The sequence below is a fragment of the Tauraco erythrolophus genome, chromosome 14, assembly GCF_009769465.1.
Source record: "Tauraco erythrolophus isolate bTauEry1 chromosome 14, bTauEry1.pri, whole genome shotgun sequence".
Classification (NCBI taxonomy): domain Eukaryota; kingdom Metazoa; phylum Chordata; class Aves; order Musophagiformes; family Musophagidae; genus Tauraco; species Tauraco erythrolophus.
Genome location: NC_141478.1, coordinates 492,480 through 513,797, shown reverse-complemented (window position 1 = coordinate 513,797; position 21,318 = coordinate 492,480). Strand labels below are relative to the sequence as shown.

Genomic DNA, 21,318 nt, shown 5'->3' with positions numbered 1-21,318 from the left:
CTACGACCTTCAGCAGGAGCTGAGAGCTCCCGTTTCGCGCAGCGCTGCCAGTGGGTGCAAGGCTGCCGCAGGCAGTGTGGTGCCCAGGGACTGCTGCCAGCTTGTCGCTGCCAGCAGAGACCAGCCCCATGCCCCACTGGGACCAGGAGCCCCACGGGGGACAAACCACCCCAGTGGGCACTGCAGAAAGGGCAGCACCCAGCCTTGGCCAACCTGCCAGACACCCTTGGATCTGCCCATCCCTGGGACCCTGGGAACACCCCGCAGCAGGGACAGGAGCAGCCAAGACTGACTACGGATCGGTTGCCCCACCAAGGGCCAGCGGGTCAGGGCTCCCACCCAGCCTGTCCCCAGCAGTGCTGGCCCTGGGGACCCCAGCCCAGCTCGCGGCCGGGGATGCAGGCAGCACAGGCGGTGGCCGTCAGACACTTTATTGCTGTGCTGGGCTCTGCTCCAGCAGCTGTGCAGGGCTTGGCAGGTGCAGAGAGAGGAGAGGGGACTAGGGGGCACCCACACCAGCCCCACTGCCTGCAGAGGCATTTTGGGGCGTGGGTACAGAGTGGCAGCAACCCCATCCCTGCCAGACCCGTCCTGCCCTTGCTGTCCTGCTCCCAGTCCCCTCCCGCCTGCAGCCTGGGTATCCACTGAGCACCCCGGGCGTCCCCATGGGCACGGGGCCATGCCCATCTCACAGGGAGCTGCTCTGGCAGGAGCCAGCCCCGGCGGGCACTTGCTGCCCCTGCAGACCCGCGACACCCCGCTTGGGTGGCAGGGAGGAGGCCGAGCAGCGGAAGGAGCCGGTGGCTGGGGAGGGGGGCTGGGGCTGGGGGCCGTGCCCACAGGGGCAGCCCCAGCCCCTCCGGAAGGGGATGGTGAAGAGCCCGTAGGTGATGGGGTCCAGGCATGCATTGAAGAGGCCAAAGATGAAGAGGATGTGGGTGAGGGCCGGTGAGACCCTCTTCTCCATGACCCGTGGGCAGAACCAGTACCACAGCCCCAGCAGGTAGTAGGGGGTCCAGCAGAGGATGAAGGAGGAGACGATGACCAGGCTCATCTTCAGCATGCGCAGCCGTGCCCGCGGGATGTTGTTCCTGGAGCACCGCAGCGACACGTCCTGGGAGAAGACTGCGGGGTACGACCCGTGAGCAAGGGACGCTTAGCTGCCCGCGTGGGACAGGGACCCCACACCCAAGGGAGGGCCAGGGGGTGCCCCCTGCCCAGGCTCCCTGCAAAGACCCCAGGTGTGGGGACGCGGCAGCCTGGTGCCCGGGCACTTACAGAGGCTGGAGCCCATGCGCCGGGAGATCTCCAGGAGGATGCGTGTGTAGCAGCAGACCATGATGAGCAGTGGCAGCAGGAAGAGGCAGGTGAAGCCGAGCATGTTGTAGAGGGTCTCGTGCCAGGGCTGGGGGAAGCTGCCCCGCGTCGTGCACTGGGTGAAGTTGTGTGGGGGGCGGAGGGTGACCGTGTGGAAGAGGAACAGCTGGAGGCAGAGCAAAGGTGGGGTGGCAGCCCCCTCCCTGGGGCCGCAGGGTGATGGGGGACCCCACACCTCCCAAAGGCAGGGCACCACTGGAGGGTCCTGGGCCAGGCACCCCAGGAGCCAGCACAGGGGTCAGGCGGGCATCTGCCATGGGGCACGGGGCTGGAGAGGAGCCCCGGGGACGGGTACCTGCGGCACCGAGAGCCCCGCACTGAGGATCCAGGCGATGTAGAGCATGATGCGGTTCCTCCTGCGGGCGCGGGCGATGGCCAGCGGGTGCAGGATGGCGGCCTGCCGGTCCAGGCTGATGACGACGGTGACGAAGGCGGAGGCGTACATGGCCAGCAGCCGGAGGTACATGAGGAGGCGGCAGGCCAGGTCGCCCGCCCGCCACTGCAGCGTGATGTTCCAGACGGCGTCCAGCGGCATCACCGCCACCGTCACCAGCAGGTCGGCGGCGGCCAGGTGCAGCAGCAGCAGGCGGATGTGGGAGCGCCGGCTGCCCCGCCGGCCCCCCGCTGCCCACAGCACCGCCAGGTTGCAGCCAGCAGAGAGGGCGAAGAGGGCGAAGGTGACGGCCACGCGGGCCTGGGCGGCGGGGGAGAAGGTGGGCAGCCGCAGAGGCTCCTCGGCCTGGGGGCTCCAGGCGCAGCCCCGCTCAGGGAGGGGCAGGCTGCCAGCGCTGGCGTTCCCTGCTGCAGGGTCTGGGTCTGGCTGGCCCCTTCCTGCAGTGAGAGGCAGACAGGCAGCAGCAGCCCACCTGGAGAGGGCCCTGGGGTGGGGGCTCCGGGGGGCACAGGTCACCCTTCCTGCTCAGGGTCACGGTGCCACCCCAGGACCCCCACCCCAGTTCACTGTGCTCCCATTTTCAGCTGCTCTCTGCATCCCTGCTGCTCTTCCAGAGCCCCCAGCAGCCCCCTCCACAGAGCTGCAAAGGGTCCTCAGCATCAGGCAGGGGAGGGGGAGATCATCTCAGCTGACCCCAACCCACCACCTACCCAAGGCTATTCCTGCCCATCAGTTCCTCACCCCGGAGCATCCCTCGTGGTCCTGCATTGGGACAGAGACCCTCCAAACCCAATGCCGGAGCTCCTGGGGGACCAGGCGCCCTCTCCTCCCACCCATCTCACCTCCTGCCAGGGTGTCCTGCCCAGCACCACTCAGATGGGTCATGTCGGGGCCGCTGCTCACACGCTGCCCAGTCTCTGCGCCAAGGACTCCTGCATCCGCACGGTGCCCAGCGGCAGCGAGCCAGAGGGGACCAGGGAAAGAGGGGGAGCAGCGCAGGGACCGCTGTGGTGCCGGCGCCTGCAGCCACCTCCACGCTGTGCTCAGCAGGCGGCCGGTGGGATGCCCTTGGTAGCTCAGGTTGCTTCTTGACGCAGCCAGCTTGGAACGGCTTGGTCCTTCACCCCGCACCACCCACCCTCCCACCCACCCAGACACGTAAGCGTGCACAGTGCTCACACACACAGATTCATATGCACAGTCCTGTCGCATGCACACATGCCTACATGCACACACACACACACGTGTGCCCGCACGCACACAGCTCTGCCCTGAGCTCTGAGTCCCTGTACCCCTCGCCCACAGGCAGGCAGCTCTGTCCCGCTCTCCTGCGCCCCCTGCACAAGCTCGTCCCAAATCCCACCCCAGCGCTGCGGGGCTGGGGTGGCCCCTGCTTGGCACCTCACTCAGCTGCCCCAGGAAGCCCCCTGAGTCAGCCCCCAACCAGGGCAGGACGGGAAGTGCCCAAGGCAGCAGGGCCAGGGAGCTGGGCAAGGAGCTGGGCGCAGAGAGCTGCCCCACAGCCCTGGGAGGGACACACCACCACCACCACCACCCCCCCCAGCCTGAGCATGCCTCAGCCCGGGGAGAGGGCCTGCCCCGGGCCCCAGTCCGGGTGGGTACTGCACCCTCCCCTCCCCAGTGCCGGGCCCGGTGCTGCCAGGGCCGGGCAACGGGGTGCACAAAGGTGCCCCACTTTGGGGGTGCATCATTTGGGGGGACCCAGAGACCCACAGGTCTCTTCTCCCGACCCTGCCTCCGCCAGGCTCCCCTGCCTGTGCCTGTCCCCGCGTCCCCCGAACCCCGGCCTGGGGGAGGGCAGGGAGGCTGCTTTGCATCTCAAAGGCTTCGCCCCCCTGGCAGAGGGAATTAACATGATTAGCAAGTCATTTCACAGATAAGTGGGGCTCATTAGCCCTGCAGACCCCCAGCCCCCGAGCCCCCGGACTGGGCGGAGAAGGGCCCCCGGCGCGTTAGCACCCGGCTGCCAGGCCCCGCCGGGGGCCCCTAATGGGCTCCCAGGACCCGGCCCCGCAACCCGCAGGGAGCCGCCGAGGGGGCTGGGGGGCAGATCTGCAGCCCCCCTGCACCCCCCTCCGCCTGCGGGGTCTCCAGTCTCTCCCGAGCCCTTCCCCTGTTGCTGGACCCCAAATACCCACAGTTAACCGCGCGCCGGGGGGGCTCTCACAGGCGCCAGCACAGGGGTGCTCAGCTCGCACTGAGCCCCGCGGGCGGATCCGGAGGGGGCTGGTGACCCCCACCCCTCCCCGGCCGGGGGACAGGCCCCGGGGCAGGAGGTGTCTCTCCCCGCATTGGATTCGCGGATGTCACCGCGCAGCTCCGTGCCGCGGTCCCCGGCCCCCGCAGCCCGGGCAGGGGGGGCTGGATCCGTGCCGGAGCCCTGCCCACGCCCGGCGGGACGCACAGGGCCTGCCCTGCTGCAGCCGGGGGGCTTCACCAGCTCAGCCAGCTTCTCCCGGCCCCGGAGCCGCCCCCAGCGCCGGGCACGCTGCGCCCCGTCCCGTCCCGCCGCGGGAAGAGCCACGCGGTGACACTCGGGGGGGCACACGGGTTTATTTATGTACAGTCGCGGCTGCCCCAGCACGTCCAGCACAGCTCCGGGCTCACGCAAGTGGCAGCTCGTCCCCCCCCCACCTCCCGGCTGTCCGAGGGGGGACACGCGTGTCCTCAGCTGCCGGCGTCCGGTCCGCGCGTCGTGGGGCCACGTGGCACCGGGGGCTCCGGCCCCGGCGGCCCGGGGGCTCGTCCGGGTCAGTCGTGGGGCTGCGGCGGGAGCAGAGCCTCCAAGAGAGAGAGCAGGTCGGCGGAGAGGTCCTGGGGGGATCAGAGCGTGGGTGAGACAGGGCCGGGGTCCCGGGGGGGCAGGAATGGGGGCTGAGAGACCCCACCCGCCAGGAGGGCTCCCGGTCAGGGACAAGCAGGACCGCGGCCTCGGGTCCGTCCCAGCTGATGGGCCCCCACAGCCAGCAGGGAGGGTGGCACCCGGGGCAATGGGAGCCGGTTATGGGATCCGCACGCACCCGCTGCAGGGAGGAGTGGGGACACCCCCCACAAGGCTGCGGTTACCCCGAACCCCAAGAGCTGGGAGGCTCCAAGCGCATCGATGGGGCTGAGTTCTGCCCCATGCCCGCCCCATCCTGGGGCCACCCGGGCCCACCCGAGCCGCTGCCAGCGCACGTACCTGGGTGACCGTCCCCGCGTCCACGAACTCCGGCAGCATCAGCCCCGCGTCCAGGAGGGGGTCGCCGGGGAGGTCCGGGGGGGCCTCTGCCCCTGCGCAGTGAGGGGGGGACAGCCAGGACGACGCGTTGGGGGTGACAGCCCCGTGCAGCTCCGGGGAGGTCCCCATCGCAGGGATGTAGGGGGGCGACCCCCAGGCCTCCATCCCCACGCCGGGAACCCCGAACACCTCGGGGGGGGTCCCCGCAGCGGGGACATAGGCAGGCGACCCCCACTCCTCTATCCCCATGCCAGGAGCCCCGTGCAGCTCCGGGGGGCTCCCCGCCACGGGAGGTGACCCCCAGCCCACACTGGCGGCGGGTGAAGCGTCCCGGGGGGCCGGGGCCGGCGGGTGCGGGCGGGGGGGCCGGGGGCTGGCAGCACCCCAGGCCCTGGGGGCAGAGCGGGCAGTGCCGGGGGGCCGCCCCCCGCCGCCGGGCCGCCGCCTCCTCGCCGAGCCCCAGCAGGGCCGAGAGGTGGGCGATGTAGCGGATGGCGAGGCGCAGGGTCTCGATCTTGGTCAGGCTCTGCCCGGCGGGTGCCAGCGCGGGCGGCAGGTAGTGCCGCAGCCGCAGCAGCGCCTGTGCCAGCCGCCGCATCCGCAGCTTCTCCCGCTCGCTGGCGCTCTGCCGCGGGCCCCCCGGCGCCCCGCACCGGACCCCCTTTCTGCCCCCGGGGCCGCCCCGCAGGCGGGGGGCGGGGGGGCCGCGGCAGGGTCCCCGGGCGGCGGCGGGGGACGAGAGGCCGCAGGAGTCGGGCGAGGGTGCGGGTGAGCTGCTGCTGTAGCCCTCGGGGTCCGGGGGCCCGCGGCAGCCCCAGTCCTGCAGCAGGGCCGTGGCGGGGAGCGGGCGGCCGGGGGCTGCCGGGCGGGCCATGGCTGCGGGGCCGTGTGCCGGCGGCCCCCGGCAGCCCCGGCTTTATGCGGGGCCAGAGGTGTGAAGTGGCACCTTCGTGGCCGCAGCAGCAGCACTTCAAAGGCCGGGGGGGGGGCCGGGGGCAGCCGGCTTTGAACACGGGTGACGAATTTTACCCCAGCGGTGTGAGGCTGCTCTGTGCTGCCCACGCCCCGGCATCCCTCAGCCCCGGCGCCGTCCTGAGGATGGGGCTTGGGCCCCACGCGGGGGCTGTGGTGGGGGCTGCCGTGGGGCTGCAGAGGGGCTGAAGTGGGGATGCAGTGAGGCTGCAGTGGGGGCTGCCGTGGGGCTGCACTGGGTTTTGTTGCAGGGCCTTCAGTGGGGGCTGCAGCGGGCTCTGGGTGTCCACGTCCGTCCCCCCCCCCATGCAGCGTTGCCCCATCCTGGCAGCAGCGTGGCCTCAGCCGGGCATCCCGGTGCCCAGCGTGGCTCTGCGGGACATGAACCCCCACGCCCGGTGCTGGGGGAGGTGGCACGGCCCCCCCCCCGCCGCAGGTCCCCCGCAGCCCCCGCTAATGGGGTTTCACACGCTGGCCCTAATGAGCGCGGCCGCCCGCTGAGCCCCGGCGCGGAGCCGCGGCCGCTGCCCGGTGCCGGCGGGTGCGGCGGAGGGGCGGCCCGGGCGCGGTGACCCCGGTGGGGGGGGGGCGGGGCTGGGAGGGGCCCCCCCGCCGCGTTCCCAGGCCCCGCAGGTGTCGGTGCCGGCGGGTGCGAAGGTTTCCAGGGAAACCCGGCCCCGCCGCGGGAAGGAAAATCCATCAGGGAGCGGGCAGGGGGGGCCGGGGCACCCACACCGGGTGTGCACAGGCTCCCCCACTACCAGGTGTCAGCCAGAGCTGGGCAAGGGCACAGGCCCAGCAGCGGGGCGCGGAGTGGGGCACAGGCCCGATGCCAGCAGGGCAAAGGGCCAAGCTGCATGCTGATGACACGACGGGTGAGCCAGCGCCTCGTTGCTCATGGGCTTGTGATTCCCAGTGGTCACACGAAGCTCGTTCAGTTTTCCTTGGCAGTGCCATGACACGGAGGTGACGAGATAAATCCTGCTTATGGCTCACCACCAGCTGAGCGCTCCTGCCATCCTCGCCACGCTCACTGGAGCTGGGCACGCTGCTCAGGCCTGTGGCAGGGCCAGGGCACCCGGGAGGTTTCAAAGCCCTATTGTGCGGGTGCTGCAGGGCCCTGGGCATCCAGCAGTGCAGGGGCTGCAGGGATGGGGCACTGACCTGCCACAGTCCCTTCCTGCCATCAAACGTGCCATGGCACCTAGCTCCAGTGCTGCTCAGAGCCACGTGCATCCTGAGGCATCATCCTTGCAGCCCAGCCCCCAGTGGAGCCCTGGTCCTGGCACCCACACCACCTGCCAGGCACCATGAGGATATTGGCACCTGAACTGGCCGTTACGTCCTGCAGACATCATGAACACGACACAAAACAGCCAGAATTCGTTGCTATTAATCCCCTCTTGCTGGAGGAAGTGTGGTGCCACTGCCACGTCCAAGGTCCGAGGGTGCTAGTGCCCATGGGACCCACAGCACATCTCTGGGTGCACAGATGTCTGACACTGTCCCAAAACCCATCTCTGGGGCTGGGGGCTGCAGTGGGGGTCCAGCAGGAGCCTGGCCCGGGCAGCATGGCAGGGTGCTCTGCACCCAACAGCTGTGCTGCCCTGGCCCGGCTCCCCCCCATTCCCAGGCCCCCTCCTGGGTCTCATTAGCTGATGAGCTCCTGGGTAATGAGCTCTGCGGCCCCGCTGGGCAGCAGCTTCCCACCTCTCTCTGTGTTTAGACAAGTGCTGGAGCACGGCTGGGCTGTGACAGTGCTGGCCCTGGGGTCAGAGCCACTCCGAGGGAGACCCCACGGCCCCTCACACCTTGAGAAGATGGGGTCCCCCCATATCCCTCCAGCCCATATCGATGGAGCACGGGCACAGGGCCATGGGGAGGATGTGGTGAGGGCACCAGAATGGAGATCAGCTGCAGAGCTCCTGATGGTGCTGCTGGCCAAAGCTGGCCAAAGACCTCCCCAGGTGGTTGGTGCTCAGCTCAGACCCGTGCTCCGGGAGCAGCCAGCCCTCCTATGGATGGCGTCCCCTCAGGCCCTACTGGAGGCCCTCCCCAGGACACCTTACTGTCTGCCTTGGACCCGCCATCCCTGCCCCAGCACCTCCCGGGGATCAGACATCTGCACGGATCCCAGCCCTGGCCGTGCGCTGTTGTACTTCTGGCCAGGACAGGGACGGCTGGCAGAGACGGTGCCCAGAGGCTGTGCCCAGCCCAGGGCAGAGTGCCACAAAAGCATCCTGACAAACAGCCCTCATCTGGGAGCGCTCCCCACCCCAGAGCTGGGCGAGCAGCTGCCTCCCCCCACTTCTCCTGTGTACCCCAGCACACGCGCGCAGGGAGAGTCCCCTGCCCTGGAGCATCCTGAAGGGCTTAGCAGCCCACCACGATGCTGCCCACTGCCTCGGGGACCCCAGCTCCCAGTTTGGGGTTTGCACCAGCTAGACAAGCAGCACAAAGGAGCCTCAACTCCATGCAGGGGGCACGGCCCGATGGGTCCCCACAAACACTCAGGCTGCTCCTCCAGCTTCTTCAGAGCACACCAGGAGCTCAGAGAGCCAGGGCTGCACCCCACAGAATGAGGGAGACCGAGGCAGCACGGCCGGGTGAAGAGACATCACCTGGGAAGGGAGCACACTGGTCCCACCGCCAGCACACCAGCCTGGGCTGGGCTGGGAGCTCACCCAGGACCCCCGACCCCCGGGCTGGGGGCTGTGCAGCGGGCAGGGGAGGTGTGGGGACACCGTCGGGTGTCAGAGCCGGTGGCTCAGGGTCCCGGCACTGGAAGGTCAAGTGCCCGCTGGCTGCCACAGCCCGGCTGGCCTGGCAGAGCTGCCGTGCGGGGCCGTGCGGGCTCTGGCAGGGCCGGTGGGCGCCTTCGCATCTCTCACGGCCGTGTGAATTGGTCCCTGCACACTTCCCAGCGCCGGGCAGCGCCAATTAAGGGTCGGAGGAGTCAGAACTGACACCTCTGCAAATGGGCCCGGCATTCCCAGGCTCCCGGCCGGCCCCAGCCCGGCTCCGTAGCTTTTGACACCTCCAGGCAAAGGTGACGCCTCGCACCCCGGCCCCGCATAAAGCCGGGGCTGCCCGGGCACCCCCAGGCGTGGGCAGCGGAGCGGACCCCAGCCATGGCCGGACCCCCAGCCCCGCTCCTTCCCGCGGGCCTCCAGCCCCCGGCGGGCCGTGCCCTGCGCTGGGACCGGCCCGGGGTCCTCCCCGGCGCCGCCTCCCCGGTCCCTCCCGCAGCGTCCCCGTGTCCCGGGGGACGGCGGGGGCGGCCCGGCGGTGGGCCCGGGCGGTGCGGCCCCGGGGGCGGAAAGGGGGTCCGGTGCGGGGGGCCGGGGGGCCCGCGGCAGAGCGCCAGCGAGCGGGAGAAGCTGCGGATGCGGCGGCTGGCACAGGCGCTGCTGCGGCTGCGGCACTACCTGCCGCCCGCGCTGGCACCCGCCGGGCAGAGCCTGACCAAGATCGAGACCCTGCGCCTCGCCATCCGCTACATCGCCCACCTCTCGGCCCTGCTGGGGCTCGGCGAGGAGGCGGCGGCCCGGCGGCGGGGGGCGGCCCCCCGGCACTGCCCGCTCTGCCCCCAGGGCCTGGGGTGCTGCCAGCCCCCGGCCCCCCGCCCGCACCCGCCGGCCCCGGCCCCCCGGGACGCTTCACCCGCCGCCAGTGTGGGCTGGGGGTCACCTCCCGTGGCGGGAAGCCCCCCGGAGCTGCACGGGGCTCCTGGCATGGGGACAGAGGCGTGGGGGTCGCCTGCCTATGTCCCCGCTGCGGGGACCCCCCCCGAGGTGTTCGGGGTTCCCGACGTGGGGATGGAGGCCTGGGGGTCGCCCCCCTACATTCCTGCGACGGGGACCCCCCCGGAGCTGCACAGGACCCCCGGCTCCATCTCAGGGTCCTCCTGGTCGTCACCGCTGCGCAGCCTCGGAGCAGTGACCTCGCTGGAGCCCCCCCCAAGACTCACCGTGCCCGTGGGCACCGAAGCGGCTTCCTCCTGCTGCCCGGAGCCTGCAGCCCCCCGCCAGCCTCCCGGGGCAGGACCGACGGACACTGGGCTCCCTGGGACCCCCGCGCGTGGCTCCCACCTGCCTGCGCCCCACCAGGTACCCACGGCCCCTCCTCAGCCCCTACTCCAGCACCCCCCGGGGATGGGCGGGAAGGGGGGGAGTGGATGCTCCCCGCGGGGTGCGGGCAGGGCTGCACGTGCAGATCCCCCTGCATGCCACGGCCGGAGTGTCTGCGTGGGCTGGGGGGCACAGCGGGATGCGTGCTGAGCCAGAGAGCCAGCCCAGGAGTGGGGCGTGAGGGTGGGTGGGGGGCACGGGGTGCATGGTGGGGGGCACGGTGCCCTCCCACAGCCACTCACCTAACACAGCTCTTTCCACGCAGCTCGGCAACCCACCGGCCCCGGACAGGCTCATCTCTCCAGCCCCTCGTGCAGCCCCCGTCCTGCCCAGCTGCACCCCAGCGCGGCACTGGGGGGGCTGGAGCTGATCCGCTCCCCCAGCTGCAGAGGCCCCGCGGGGGACGGTGCCGTGGCCGTGCCACGGGGCCACGCGGGATGGACCCCGGGAAAGGGCCCCTCATTAAAGCTGCCGTGCACCGCTGCAACCCGGCTTGTTACTGCGAGACCCTCCTCGCTGCGCCCCGGCACGGGCAGGGTTGGGGGCCGGGGGCGCCCCACAGGCTGGCACCCCCCCACACACACACACAGCCAGACGCTGCCTCCAGCCGCAGGGCTCGGTGCCCCCTCCCAGCCCACACCGCAGCCCAGAGCTGGGGTGGCAGAGGGACCCACCACCCGGGGGGGCTGCCCCCGCCCCACTGACCCCTGCAAGGGCAGCTCCCACCCCATCCCTGTGCCCAAAGCCTTCGCGAGGGTGTGGGGCCGGGGCTGCAAGAAACGCACTTGGGAGGCTGGGACCGTCCGGCTCCGTCCCTTCGGGGACCTGGGTGGCCCGCGGGGGACAGTCCCCGGGGGGCCGGTTGCCGGCACCCCCTCCTGCCCGGCACGGCTGTTCGGCTGCTTCACGGACGCCGCGGCTGCCTCCCGCCCTGAGCCCGCACCGTCTGTCCCGGCGGGGGGCCGCGCAGACCCCCCGGCCCCGGAGGGAGCGGGCACGCCGGACCCCGAGCAGGGCGCGGGGTGGGGGCGCAGCGGGAGAGCTCGCACGGAGCTGTCAGACGGAGGGGCCGGGGGGGCTGGCGTCGGCAAAGCCCCCAGAGCCACTTAGCACCAGGCTCCTAACGGCCCGGGGGGCTCTGTGGCCCCGGCCCCCACCCCGAGCCCGCCGCAGGGTCCCAGGCGCTTCCTGCCCGTGCCCCGGCACATCCCCCCAGGCCGGACCCGCAGAGCCGGCAGCCCCCCAGCATCCCGGGCGGGCGGAGAGAGCTGACGGGAGAGCCTTTAGTTACACCCCCACCCCCCTACAGAGCCCCCCAGAGCCGCCCCAGGCAGCCGGGGGCAGCAGAGCCCCCCAGGCCAAAGCCCCCTGTCCCTCCTCTGCTGCCCATCATACAGGCGCCAGGCCCTGCCCGCGGGAAGCAGCCCCCACCCCACCTGCTGGGCTGGCCCGGGGAGGACGTGGGGGCCACCGGGAGGGAATGTTTGGGGCTGGGGGTCTCAGAGGATGGAGTGAGTAGAGCTGGGGAGTGTGTGAGGGTCCGGCCGGGCCATGGGGGTCTGGGAGCTTCGTGCTCAGCCCCCACAGCCCATCCCTTGCCCGCAGGCCCCACGGGCCAGCCGGGAGGAGGGGGCACAGCAGCCGGGCCGTGCGGTTAGCTGGAGGCGGTCTCACTCTCGAACCAGGCCATCACCACGTCCTGGTTCGTCTGCACCCAGTTGATGTTGGTGCGGGTCCTCTCCAGCGCCTGCTCCAGCGCCCGCGTCCCCGACCCGAAGCCGATGTCCTGGTTGTCTGCCTTGAACTGCTCCAGCTGCCGGGAGAGGAGGAGCTGGAACAGGTGTGGGGTGCTCCGACAGCCCCCGGCACCACGCCAGCAGCCCATGGCAGCACCCCGGCAGCCCAGGACAGGGACGGAAGTTGCCCAGACCCCTGGGCACACAAGAGGCAGGGGCAGGGGCAGGAGCTTCCCTCCCAAGAGCTGCTGGCAAAGGGCAGGTTGCATGGCAACAGCAGCTCTGAGTGTGCCCTGACTCCTGCCGAGGCCAGGGTCCCAGGTGCCCAGTCCCACAGACCCTGCCAGGGTCCAGCCTCACCTGCTGCAGCTCAAACTCCGAGGAAAACCGCCGGGTCACCGCTAAAATCAGGCTGGAGAAGGAGAAGGAGCCGCCCCCGTACCTGGGAGAGCAGAGGGATGGCTGAGCCGCGGACCCCGGGCAGAGCAGCACCAGGGGCCTGGGCTGCCCCGACCCCACACGGCCGCAGGAAGGGATGGTGCTCCCCCCACCCCGAGAGGCACTGGCAGACGGGGATGCTGCCTGCCCCGGCTGGTCCCCCGCATCCCCCCATGAAGTGCTCACTGGGTGAAGAGCGTTTCCCAGTTGGCACGGATGAAGTCCAGACCAGGGGCTGCCCCACCACGTTGCTGGCGATGTTGTTGATGGTGGAGGTGGCATCCTGCCTCCGGATCTTGCTGGAGTCGAGGGTGTACTGCAGGTACCTGGGGGGGAACACTGCTGGGTGAGGGACTGGCAGGGGCAGAGCCATAACACCCACCTGAGACCCTGCACCCACCGGTTGAGGATCCAGGGGTAGGGGGCTGCAGGTGAGAGCAATGCGGAGCTTGTCGGCTTCGGACACGACACTGGCCTCTTCGAACCTCTCCCAGATGAAGTCCCAGGCCTCCTCCCCACCCGTGGCCACTATGCTGCGGTAGATGGCGGAGCGCAGGTTTGGGGGGATCCTGCGGGAGAGAAGAGCCGTCTCAGCCGGGAGCCCCTTCTCGTGCCCAGTCCGGTCGCCTACGGTTGGCACCGGGGCACCCTGGGGACTCACGGGTTGTTGGAGACGTTTTGCTGCCACTGGTTGAAGTAGTTGGTGGCCAGTTCCTGGCACTCAGTGATGCCATAGGTGCAGGCTGTGTTGATGGCAATGATCTCATTGTACCTGGGGAGAGAGGGGACACATGGGGCTGGGCACCAGCACATGGCAGCTTGGCACCAGCTGGCCGGTGCCAGGCTGCAAGCGGGGCCATGCCCTCTCCTGGTGCACACTAGGGTGAGCGTCCCAGTGTGGTCGGGCAGACCCTGGTGGTCCAGCCTGGCCCCAGGGCTGCAGCACTCACTGGTCCATCAGGCCACTGGGGATGGTCTCCCACTCATTGGTGACGTTCTTGTAGTAGTTGAAGAGGGGGGTCACCTGTTGCCGTATGTATTTCTGAGGAGCAGGAGGATGGTCAGTGCCCGGCAGCACCGGCAGCAGCCCCCCGCCCAGCTCTGGGTGCAGACCCAGCTCCTGACCCCCGTTCCCCCGGCACGGGGCTCTGCCGAGCGGCAGGACCCATGGCGGGGCCGGGGCTGGGCGGCGCTGGCACTGCTCACCGACATCACCCCGAAGACTGCGCTGCGGTCAAACATCAGCTGGAAGTATTCGAGGTTGTCGAGTGCCGCCTGCCAGGGCATGTACTCCGTCTCCTCACTCAGGAACCGCGTGGTGTTCAAGGCCAAGGTCACGTTGATGTAACCAGCCCTGCAAGGGGCAAGGGTAGAGTCAGCTTCCTCGCTCCGCTGCGGCTGCCCACTCCCGGGGCACCCACCCTGCCGGTCCCCCTCGCCTTGGCGGGCACCCAGGGCAGCTGGCACGGCTCACCTGGCCAGGTTAAAGGCGTCATCGATGATCTGGGCACGGTTGATGATGGGGATGGCCTGGGAGAGGGCAGAGTCAGCGTCTCAGGGCAGCCCTGAGCGGGGCGTGCAAGGTGGGGGCCCACGTCCATGCCCTGTGTACCTCACGGTCGGTGGAGAGCTGGCTGATGAGCTGGTCCCAGTTCTCCTGGTTGTAGTTGACGCGGAAATACCCGCTGACGTTCAGGTTCAGCAGGAGCCAGTTGGGGCTGCTCACCTGGAAATCCTCATTGGTGTCTGAGAGGAGGAGAGGAGGGTCTGCCAGAGCTGCCCCTCCACCCACCGGTGTTCCCCCAGGGGACCTTGACCCCTGCCGGGGCAGGGGAGGTGGCAGCGAGACCCCCGATCCCAGTCTGGGCAGAGTGCACCGTACCTGAGACACTGGTCAGCCAGTACCGGTCCCCTGTGGTCTCGTTCGTTGTCCAGGTGATGGGCACGATCCAGGTGTAGCTGTGCCGGGAACAGGCAGGCAAGTGGGACCATCTGTCACCCCCCCCAGCCCCCCGGCCCCGCGCCACTGCTGCCCCCCACCCTACTCACTTGAAGTCAGAGGTTGTGTCCACCGTGGAGTTGGGATCCAGCAGGAAATGGTTCTGGCTGAGGCTGCCATTGAGGGTGTTGACGGTCACCACGGGGAAGCCCATCTGCAGCGTCCAGCGGTCCATGATGTTGCTGATGGAGTCGGGCAGCGAGACATTGTTCTCGTCGACAGCCTGTGGGGAGGGCAGCGCTGCGGGTCACCGGTGCCGGGGGGCTGGGGGGGGCACAGGGCTCGGCTGGCACTGCACTTCTTGCTCAGTGCACTGTGGTTGCATGGCCAAGACCCCATCCCGCCGGCAGCCTCCGAGAGCCGGGGCAGTGGCGGGGAAGGGATTGGGTCGGGGAAGCAGCTGGGAGCAGCAAGCTCCCTCCTACCTCTTGCAAATGGGACCAGAGGTCCGTGTAGACAGTGTTTCCATAGGCAAAGGTGTGGAGGTAGGTCTGTGGGAGAGCACCAGGAGAGACGGGTGGGCATGGGCAGGCCCGGGGTGCAGGACACCCACTGAGCACCCGGGATGCCACAGGCCACCCACCCCACACCGGCAGAGCCTCACCTGCAGCCCGTCCTTGAACACGTCCTCGGTGAGGAAGTCGGAGAGCATCCGCAGCACCGATGCTCCCTGCGGAGACGGCGGGTGAGAGACCCCGGGTGCGCGGGGCACCCCGCAGCCCACCCCGCCTCCCTGGGATCCCCACGCCTGGCGCTCGCGCGCCCACCTTGCTGTAGGCAATGGTGTCGAAGACCTCGCTGATCTCCTCCGGGGTGTTGATCTCCTCCTCGCTGAAGGAGAGCGGGTGGGAGGTGGTCAGGGCATCCGTCGCCATCACCGTGTACACCTCGTTCAGCACCATCAGGTCTTTCTGCGGGGGTGAGCGCCAGCACCCGCCTCAGCCCTGCTTGCACCCTCCTGGCAGTGGGGGCAGCCCCCAGGGGTGCAGAGGGTGCCCGTGCTCCCTGCCCTCACCCACTGCCCACACCCCCTGCCCACACCCCCTGGCCCTGGCACTCACAATGTTCCAGGAGGGCTCTGCAGAGTCGGCACCCAGATACTCCACGTAGGAGGCAAAGCCCTCGTTCAGCCACAGGTCGTTCCACCACTGCAGCGTCACCAGGTTCCCGAACCACTGCAGGGGGGCACAGCGCCCCGTCAGCCAGGCCCAGCCAGCCAACGGGGTGGGCAGGGGGCCCGGCAGGTACCTGGTGGGCCAGCTCGTGGGCAATGACGGTCACCACCCGCTCCCTGTTGCTGATGGAGGAGTAGGTGTTGTCGTAGAGCAGTGAGTTCTCCCGGTAAGTCACCAGCCCCCAGTTCTCCATCGCGCCCGCGTTGAAGTCGGGGAGGCCGACCTGGTCTGGGGGACAGAGGGGTCTCATTGGCACACCGCTGCCAGGGTGCTGGACCTCCCACCCTCTCTGCGGTTGGCGGCTCCTCCAGGGATCCGGCCACCCCACGGCACCCACCAGACTTGGGCAGCGGGTACGACGTGTTGTAGTGTTCCTCGAAGAAGTTGAGGATGGGGCCGGTCACCTCGAGCGCGTAGCTGCCCTGGCCCTCTTCGATGGCCTCAGGGCGGCCCCAGATGCGGATCTGGAGGGAAGAGATGAGATGTGGGGCTCAGCCGCTGCCCGGGCTCAGACCCCGGGCAAGCAGGGGGTGCCCCTCCCACACACAGCCTACCAGCACGCCCCCTGAGACGTTTTGCACGTAGGTGAATGGGCTGACGATGAAGGCCACCAGGTAGGTGGACATTTTGGGGGTGGTCTGGAACTCGGTGACATTCCAGACGACGCCGTCGATCTCCTGCTGCCAGGTGTCTGCAGGGAGGGGAGGGAGGGGGTCACCTCACAGCCCTGCCAGGCCCCCAGACCCCCACCGGGCTCCCCCTGCCCCACTCACTGTTGGCAGGCATGTTGGAAATGGCCCCGTGGCTGGAGGGGTGGATCAGCGTCACGGTGAAGTTGGCTTTCATGGCCGGCTCGTCGAAGCAGGGGAAGGCTTTCCGCGCGGAGGTTGCCTGCATCTGCGTGGTGGCCACCACCACACTGCAAACAAATCCCGTCAGCACCTGGGGGTCTCTGCAGGGCCTGGCACCCCCCCGGTCCCTCCTCTCACCCCGTGCCCTGCCCGCTCCCCACTCCCCTCCACGCTGGGGTGCCATGCGGACACAGCGGGGCACAGAAGCTCTCCCACACCCATCCCACCGTCCCAGAAGGAGAGAAGCCCCAAACCCAGCCCGTGTCCTCTGCCAGCCCCAGGCCAGCCCCATGACCCCCTTGGCCCCCTGCCCTCCACCTACTTGTCGCCATTCTCATCCGTGTACTCGCTGCGGTAGAAGCCGGCCAAGTCGTCGGCCAGCTCCCCGTGAAGATGCTGAAGAGCCGGTAGCGCTGGCCCGCCTCCAGCGCGCTGTCCAGCTGCACCACCAGGTACTGGGTGGTGGTCTCCAGCCAGGTGGCGGAGATGGAGGGGCACGCTGGAGCCATCCACTGCCTCCAGCGAGGTGAGGAAGGACCCCTGCAGGGTGTAGTTCAGCTCGTTGCTGTGGATGAGGATGAGGTCGGTGGCTTCCACGCAGGTGAAGATCACGCTGCTGTTGCCCTTGAAGACGTACATGTCGTTTTCATCAGGAGTCAGGAAGGGCTGCAGGGTGACCTCATAGGACTCCGGCAGCAGCGTCGTCGGCAGCCTCCACAGGTCCCAGGCGTCGGAAGCGGCAGTGGTGGTGGGGGCGGCCGTGGTGGTGGTGGTGGTGGTGGTGTCGTCCGTGTCAGGAGTTATCACCTTGTTCTTCTCCTGGGCATACACCACTGCGAGTGCGATGATGGTGGCCACGGCCCCCAGGGCCAGCACGATGCCCACGATGCCCACGCTCTTGCTGATGAAGAAGCCGGCTGCCATGGCGAGGCTGCAGGAGCGGTGCTCACAAAGGACGTGCTGCCCGGCTGGCACGGCTTTTAGCCTATCGCTCCCACGAGGTTTATTAGTCCAAGTTAATGGATGAAGTATTAAATGACCAGGAAGCTTGGGGTGGTGGCCCCCAGGATGAGCTTTCCACCCGCCCGCCTCCTGGCCTTGCAGGAGCACTAACACCCAGTGCCGCTGCGGCAGGGGGGTAAAACTGGGAGCTCGTGATTGCACTATCAGGGATGGGCAGCGTGGGAGCGGGCACGGGCTGCGGGCCAGGACTCCTGGGGTCCCTCCCGAGCATCAGCCTGGCCCTGCAAAAGGAGGGACAGAGCGGGTGGTCACAGCCGGCGGCCACGTCCCTGCCTTGCCGCGAGCTCGAGCCTGGTCTCTGGCTCAGTGTCAGCCCGTTTGCCATCGAGGGACAGGGTCTGCACTGCTGCCAGGGGGTCCTGGCCGCCCCTCTGCCTGCGCGAGACCCGCTGATAAGACTGAGGGCACCCTGGCAGGGACACACCTCACCAGGCTGCCCACATGCCGGGGGCAAGGGGGAGGGTGCGGGGTGCAGCCCCAGGGGGCCGCGGTGGTGTGGGTGCAGCCCAGGACCACGCTGGGGAGGAGCCCGCCCTGCCAGCAGCCCTCTCAAAGTCCAGGGTGCACGGCCCAGCTCGCAACTGGAGGTCAAACTCCGGGCTCCGTGAATCCAGCCCAAGCAGGCATGTGCCCACCACCGCCAGCCACGGGGCACTCAGCAGCCTGTTTATGCCATGGGACATGCTCAGCCCTCCTGCCAGCCACAGCCCGGGTGAGCTGCGGGTCCCAACTGGCACAGCATGCGGCTGGGAGCCAGTGGGTTCCATGGGCGCAGCCTTGCCTGCACCCCACAGCACAGAGCCCCTGGCCAAGGGCCCGGCTGGAGCCAAGTGAACACGCAGGGGCTCAGGGCGCTGGCACCCAGGGCCAGGGCACGTGCTTCTCCACGAGAGCTCTGCCCTGGCAGGGGTGAGCAGCTGGAGCCTTCCAGGCCGTGTGGGTTGGCCCCAGGAGCTCTGCCAAAGCCTTTCCCAGGTGGCAGACGGGGCACAGCCGAAAGCTGCGGGGTGAAGTCCCCGTGCCGGGCAGGGTGGGGAGGGGAGGTGCCGCATCTCGCCCTGGCAATACCCACTCCTCTTCCCAAGATCTATCTCTGCAGCGAGGTGACATGGGCAGGTCCTGCTGGGAGCCGCAGCTCTAAGGGAGGGGGCGGACCCTCAGAGGTGTCCTCGGGAACCCGTGCCCTGTCCCCGACAGCGCCCGGGCGCACCCGCCGGCACCGCTGTGCCCGGCAGAGCCGCCCGGGACGCCGCAGTGCCCCCGGGCACCCCCCGCCCCGCAGAGCCCGGCCGCCCCCGCTGCGTGCGGGGCTGCGGCACAGGCACGCTGTCCCCCGGTCCCTGCCCTCGCCCTGGCCAGAGGCGCGGGGTTTGGGGAACAGCGGGCACCGACCCACGGCTGGTACACCCCCTGCCAAGGGGTGCTGGGCACCCCGCACGCCCTCCGCCCCGCACCGACCCCACGGGCTTGCCGTGCGGGCGCTCCCCCGGCTCAGCCCCCTCACACCAGCCAGCCCCTGCGCCCCCTCCCCAGGCTGCCTGCACCCCCGCATGCTGCCCGTGCCCCAGCCCCGGCACATGCTGGCTCCCGCACCCCGCACCGCAAAGCCTCCCCGCCACGCAGCCCTCGCAGGCGGCGCACACGCGTGTCCCGTGTCCCACGCAGACACCGCGGGCACACACAGCGTAGGGCGTCACCCGCCCGGACACCCAGCTCCCTCGAGGCCCTGGCCCCGCACCCCCGTACCCTCACATGCACACCCCCCCCAGAGCCCTCCGTAACCTCGTGCACCCCCATGGACCCCCAAAATTCCCCCCCGTCACACACGGGCTCCGAAACCCCCACGCACACGAACCCCACAGCCCCGTGCCAGCCCCGGAGGCACCCACGCAGCCCCCTTCCCCGCTCGGCCCGAGCCAACGATCCCCAGGGCGGGGACCCCCAAGACCCCTGGCTCGGGGTCTGCCCCCCACGAGGGTCTGGGCAGCGGCATCGCCCCCCACTCACCTTCGTGCGCTCAGCCGCGGGGAGCGAGGGGCCGGGGGGGTCCCGCCCGCCCCATCCCCGTCGAGGCACCCGATGCCCTGCCTGCGCCCTGCCTGCGCCCTGCCTGCGCGCTGCCTGCGCCCTGCCTGCGCGCTGCCTGCGCCCTGCCTGCGCGCTGCCTGCCCGGCTCTCGGGCGTCTCAGCTCCGCTCGCTCAGCCGCCGGCCGGAGGAAACTTTCCTCCTCAAGCTCCGAGGGAAGTAACCCGAACCTCCTCGCCCCCTTAACCCCTGGGCTGCTGGCCGGCCCGGGGGCTGGCGGTGCACAGCCCGGGGCAGGGAAGCAGGGCAGCAGGGGGGGGGGCAGCGCCCAGCCCGGGCACGGGGGATTCCGGCCCCGCCATACCCGGCGCAGGGACAGGGCGAGGGGTTCTCTGCTGGGGGGGAGGCACCTCCAGCCCCGAGCGGAGCGGGACCCTTGGGGACGCGGGACCTCTCACTGCCTCAGCGGGGTGGGGGGCGGGTGTTAGTTGGGGATGTGCCCCGGGGGCAGGTTTGCGGGGTGCGGCACCGTGAGGCAGCTGGGCCCTGGGCCCCTCCGCTCTGGGAGTGCCCCTGCACAGCCTGGGTGCGGGGCCAGGACTCGGGCTCCTTTGGTGCTTGGGCAGGACATGGGTCCATGTTTGGCTACTGTTCCGCAGGTACCTGCAGAGGTGCTGGGCCGGTGCCAGGCTCCATCACCCGCTCCCCTCCGCCTCGCTGCCGGGGAGGGGGGTCTGAAGTCGTGGGACACACTCCAGCAAGTAGACCCTGGCTGAGCTCAGCAAAATCCAGCACCCATCGGTGCCAAAGCACGACCTGGCTGGGGACAGGCATCGGGGCGGGGAGCCAGGAGCCAGCCCCAAGACCCCGCCACATCTCCCATCTCCGGGCCACGCAGGATGCTCGGATAGGAGAGCACTGAGTCCCGGGGCAGCCCCTGCCCTCCCTGTTCTCCCGGCTCGCCTTGGGGTGCAGGAGGGGGCTGGTGACCCGGCCACGGTCCCTTGGGGCACATAGGCTCATTGCCAGCGCCGGTAGTCTCGTAGCCCTGCCCTGGGCAGGAATGCTGCTGCCTGCGGCACCAGCCAGGCCTCACCTTCAGCGCAGCCTCCTCCCTCCGCTCTGCCCCGTCACTGGGGGCTCCTGTCCCCGGGCAGGACCCTGGGGTCCCTGGGCAGCCAGCCCCGAGGAGCCAGGGCTTGCAGGGCCGCCTCTGCCCTGGCCAGGCTCCCACACAGCCCCATGGCCACTGGGGTCAGGGCTGCAGCCCTCCTGGGTGGGGAAATGGGGGTCCCAGGGTTTGGCCCAGCCCATGTTAGGGTGACCCCCCCTATCGTCTCTGCCCTTTTCCGCTCGGGCGAGGGGAAAGGGGCCAGCTGGGAGCAGCGGAAGGACTCACCGTGCCCCAGCGTGGCCCTCGGTCCTCAGCCTCCTGCAGACCCGCGGAGCCGAGGCTCGGGCAGGATGTGGGAAGGGGCAGCGAGGCCAGAGCCGTCAGTTACTGGAGCGGCCGAGCACAAACATCTCGTCGCCACAGAGGAAGCGCATGTGGCCGGACACATCCTGCGCCAAGGACTGCCGTGCCACGGCGCGGGGCTGGACGCGGGCACGGCTTATCGCAGCCGGGGCCGCCTGCCCCAGCCCAACCCCCCGGGCACCCCAGTGTCCCCAGCGGGACATGGGCACCACGCCGAGTTCCTTGCCACAGGGCAAGCTGAAGTCTTCCCCTCCGACCACCCCAGTGCCTGCTGGACCCCACATCCCAGCCGCAGGACACAGGCTGGACCACCGCTCACCTGCTCCCTCCACCGCAACTCCGGAAGCCAACAGGAAGAGGAGGAGGAGGGCTGGCGGAGAAGAGGAAGAGCAGGTTGCCCAGCTCCTTGACCTGCGCTAGCCACTGGTGGTGGCTCATGGCCAGCTGGGGAAGGGTTAAGCTGCAGGGAGGGGAGACAG

General features: G+C 70.0%; 4 protein-coding genes across 4 annotated transcripts; 1 reads left to right on the top strand and 3 right to left on the bottom strand.

Annotated features, from left to right (window-relative positions):
* Positions 1-688: 688 nt before the first annotated feature.
* LOC147527825 (gonadotropin-releasing hormone II receptor-like) lies at positions 689-2,656 on the bottom strand. The gene is made up of 5 exons (XM_086620549.1): positions 2,614-2,656; positions 2,482-2,533; positions 1,673-2,243; positions 1,279-1,483; positions 689-1,125 (listed from the first exon to the last, which is right to left on the bottom strand). The coding sequence occupies exons 1-5, from the start codon at positions 2,654-2,656 to the stop codon at positions 689-691; spliced, it is 1,308 nt and encodes a 435-aa protein (XP_086476675.1).
* A 1,887-nt stretch (positions 2,657-4,543) lies between these two features.
* LOC147527824 (uncharacterized) lies at positions 4,544-5,886 on the bottom strand. The gene is given in 3 exon segments (XM_086620548.1): positions 4,544-4,606; positions 4,974-5,357; positions 5,359-5,886. Coding segments are annotated over 3 exon segments (975 nt in total).
* A 3,229-nt stretch (positions 5,887-9,115) lies between these two features.
* Positions 9,116-10,484, top strand: LOC147527823 (uncharacterized). The gene is made up of 3 exons (XM_086620529.1): positions 9,116-9,704; positions 9,783-10,093; positions 10,380-10,484. Exons 1-3 carry the CDS (start codon positions 9,116-9,118, stop codon positions 10,482-10,484), a joined length of 1,005 nt encoding a protein of 334 aa, XP_086476655.1.
* A 1,197-nt stretch (positions 10,485-11,681) lies between these two features.
* Positions 11,682-17,402, bottom strand: ANPEP (alanyl aminopeptidase, membrane). Its single transcript, XM_086620089.1, is given in 24 exon segments — positions 11,682-11,927; positions 12,211-12,292; positions 12,475-12,511; positions 12,514-12,614; positions 12,689-12,711; positions 12,713-12,857; positions 12,950-13,060; positions 13,239-13,330; positions 13,495-13,642; positions 13,763-13,818; positions 13,901-14,034; positions 14,171-14,247; positions 14,338-14,510; positions 14,713-14,778; positions 14,892-14,957; positions 15,055-15,198; positions 15,349-15,462; positions 15,536-15,690; positions 15,800-15,926; positions 16,017-16,153; positions 16,236-16,381; positions 16,636-16,702; positions 16,705-16,807; positions 16,809-17,402. Coding segments are annotated over 24 exon segments (2,892 nt in total). The 5' UTR covers positions 17,238-17,402; the 3' UTR covers positions 11,682-11,768.
* Positions 17,403-21,318: the final 3,916 nt, after the last annotated feature.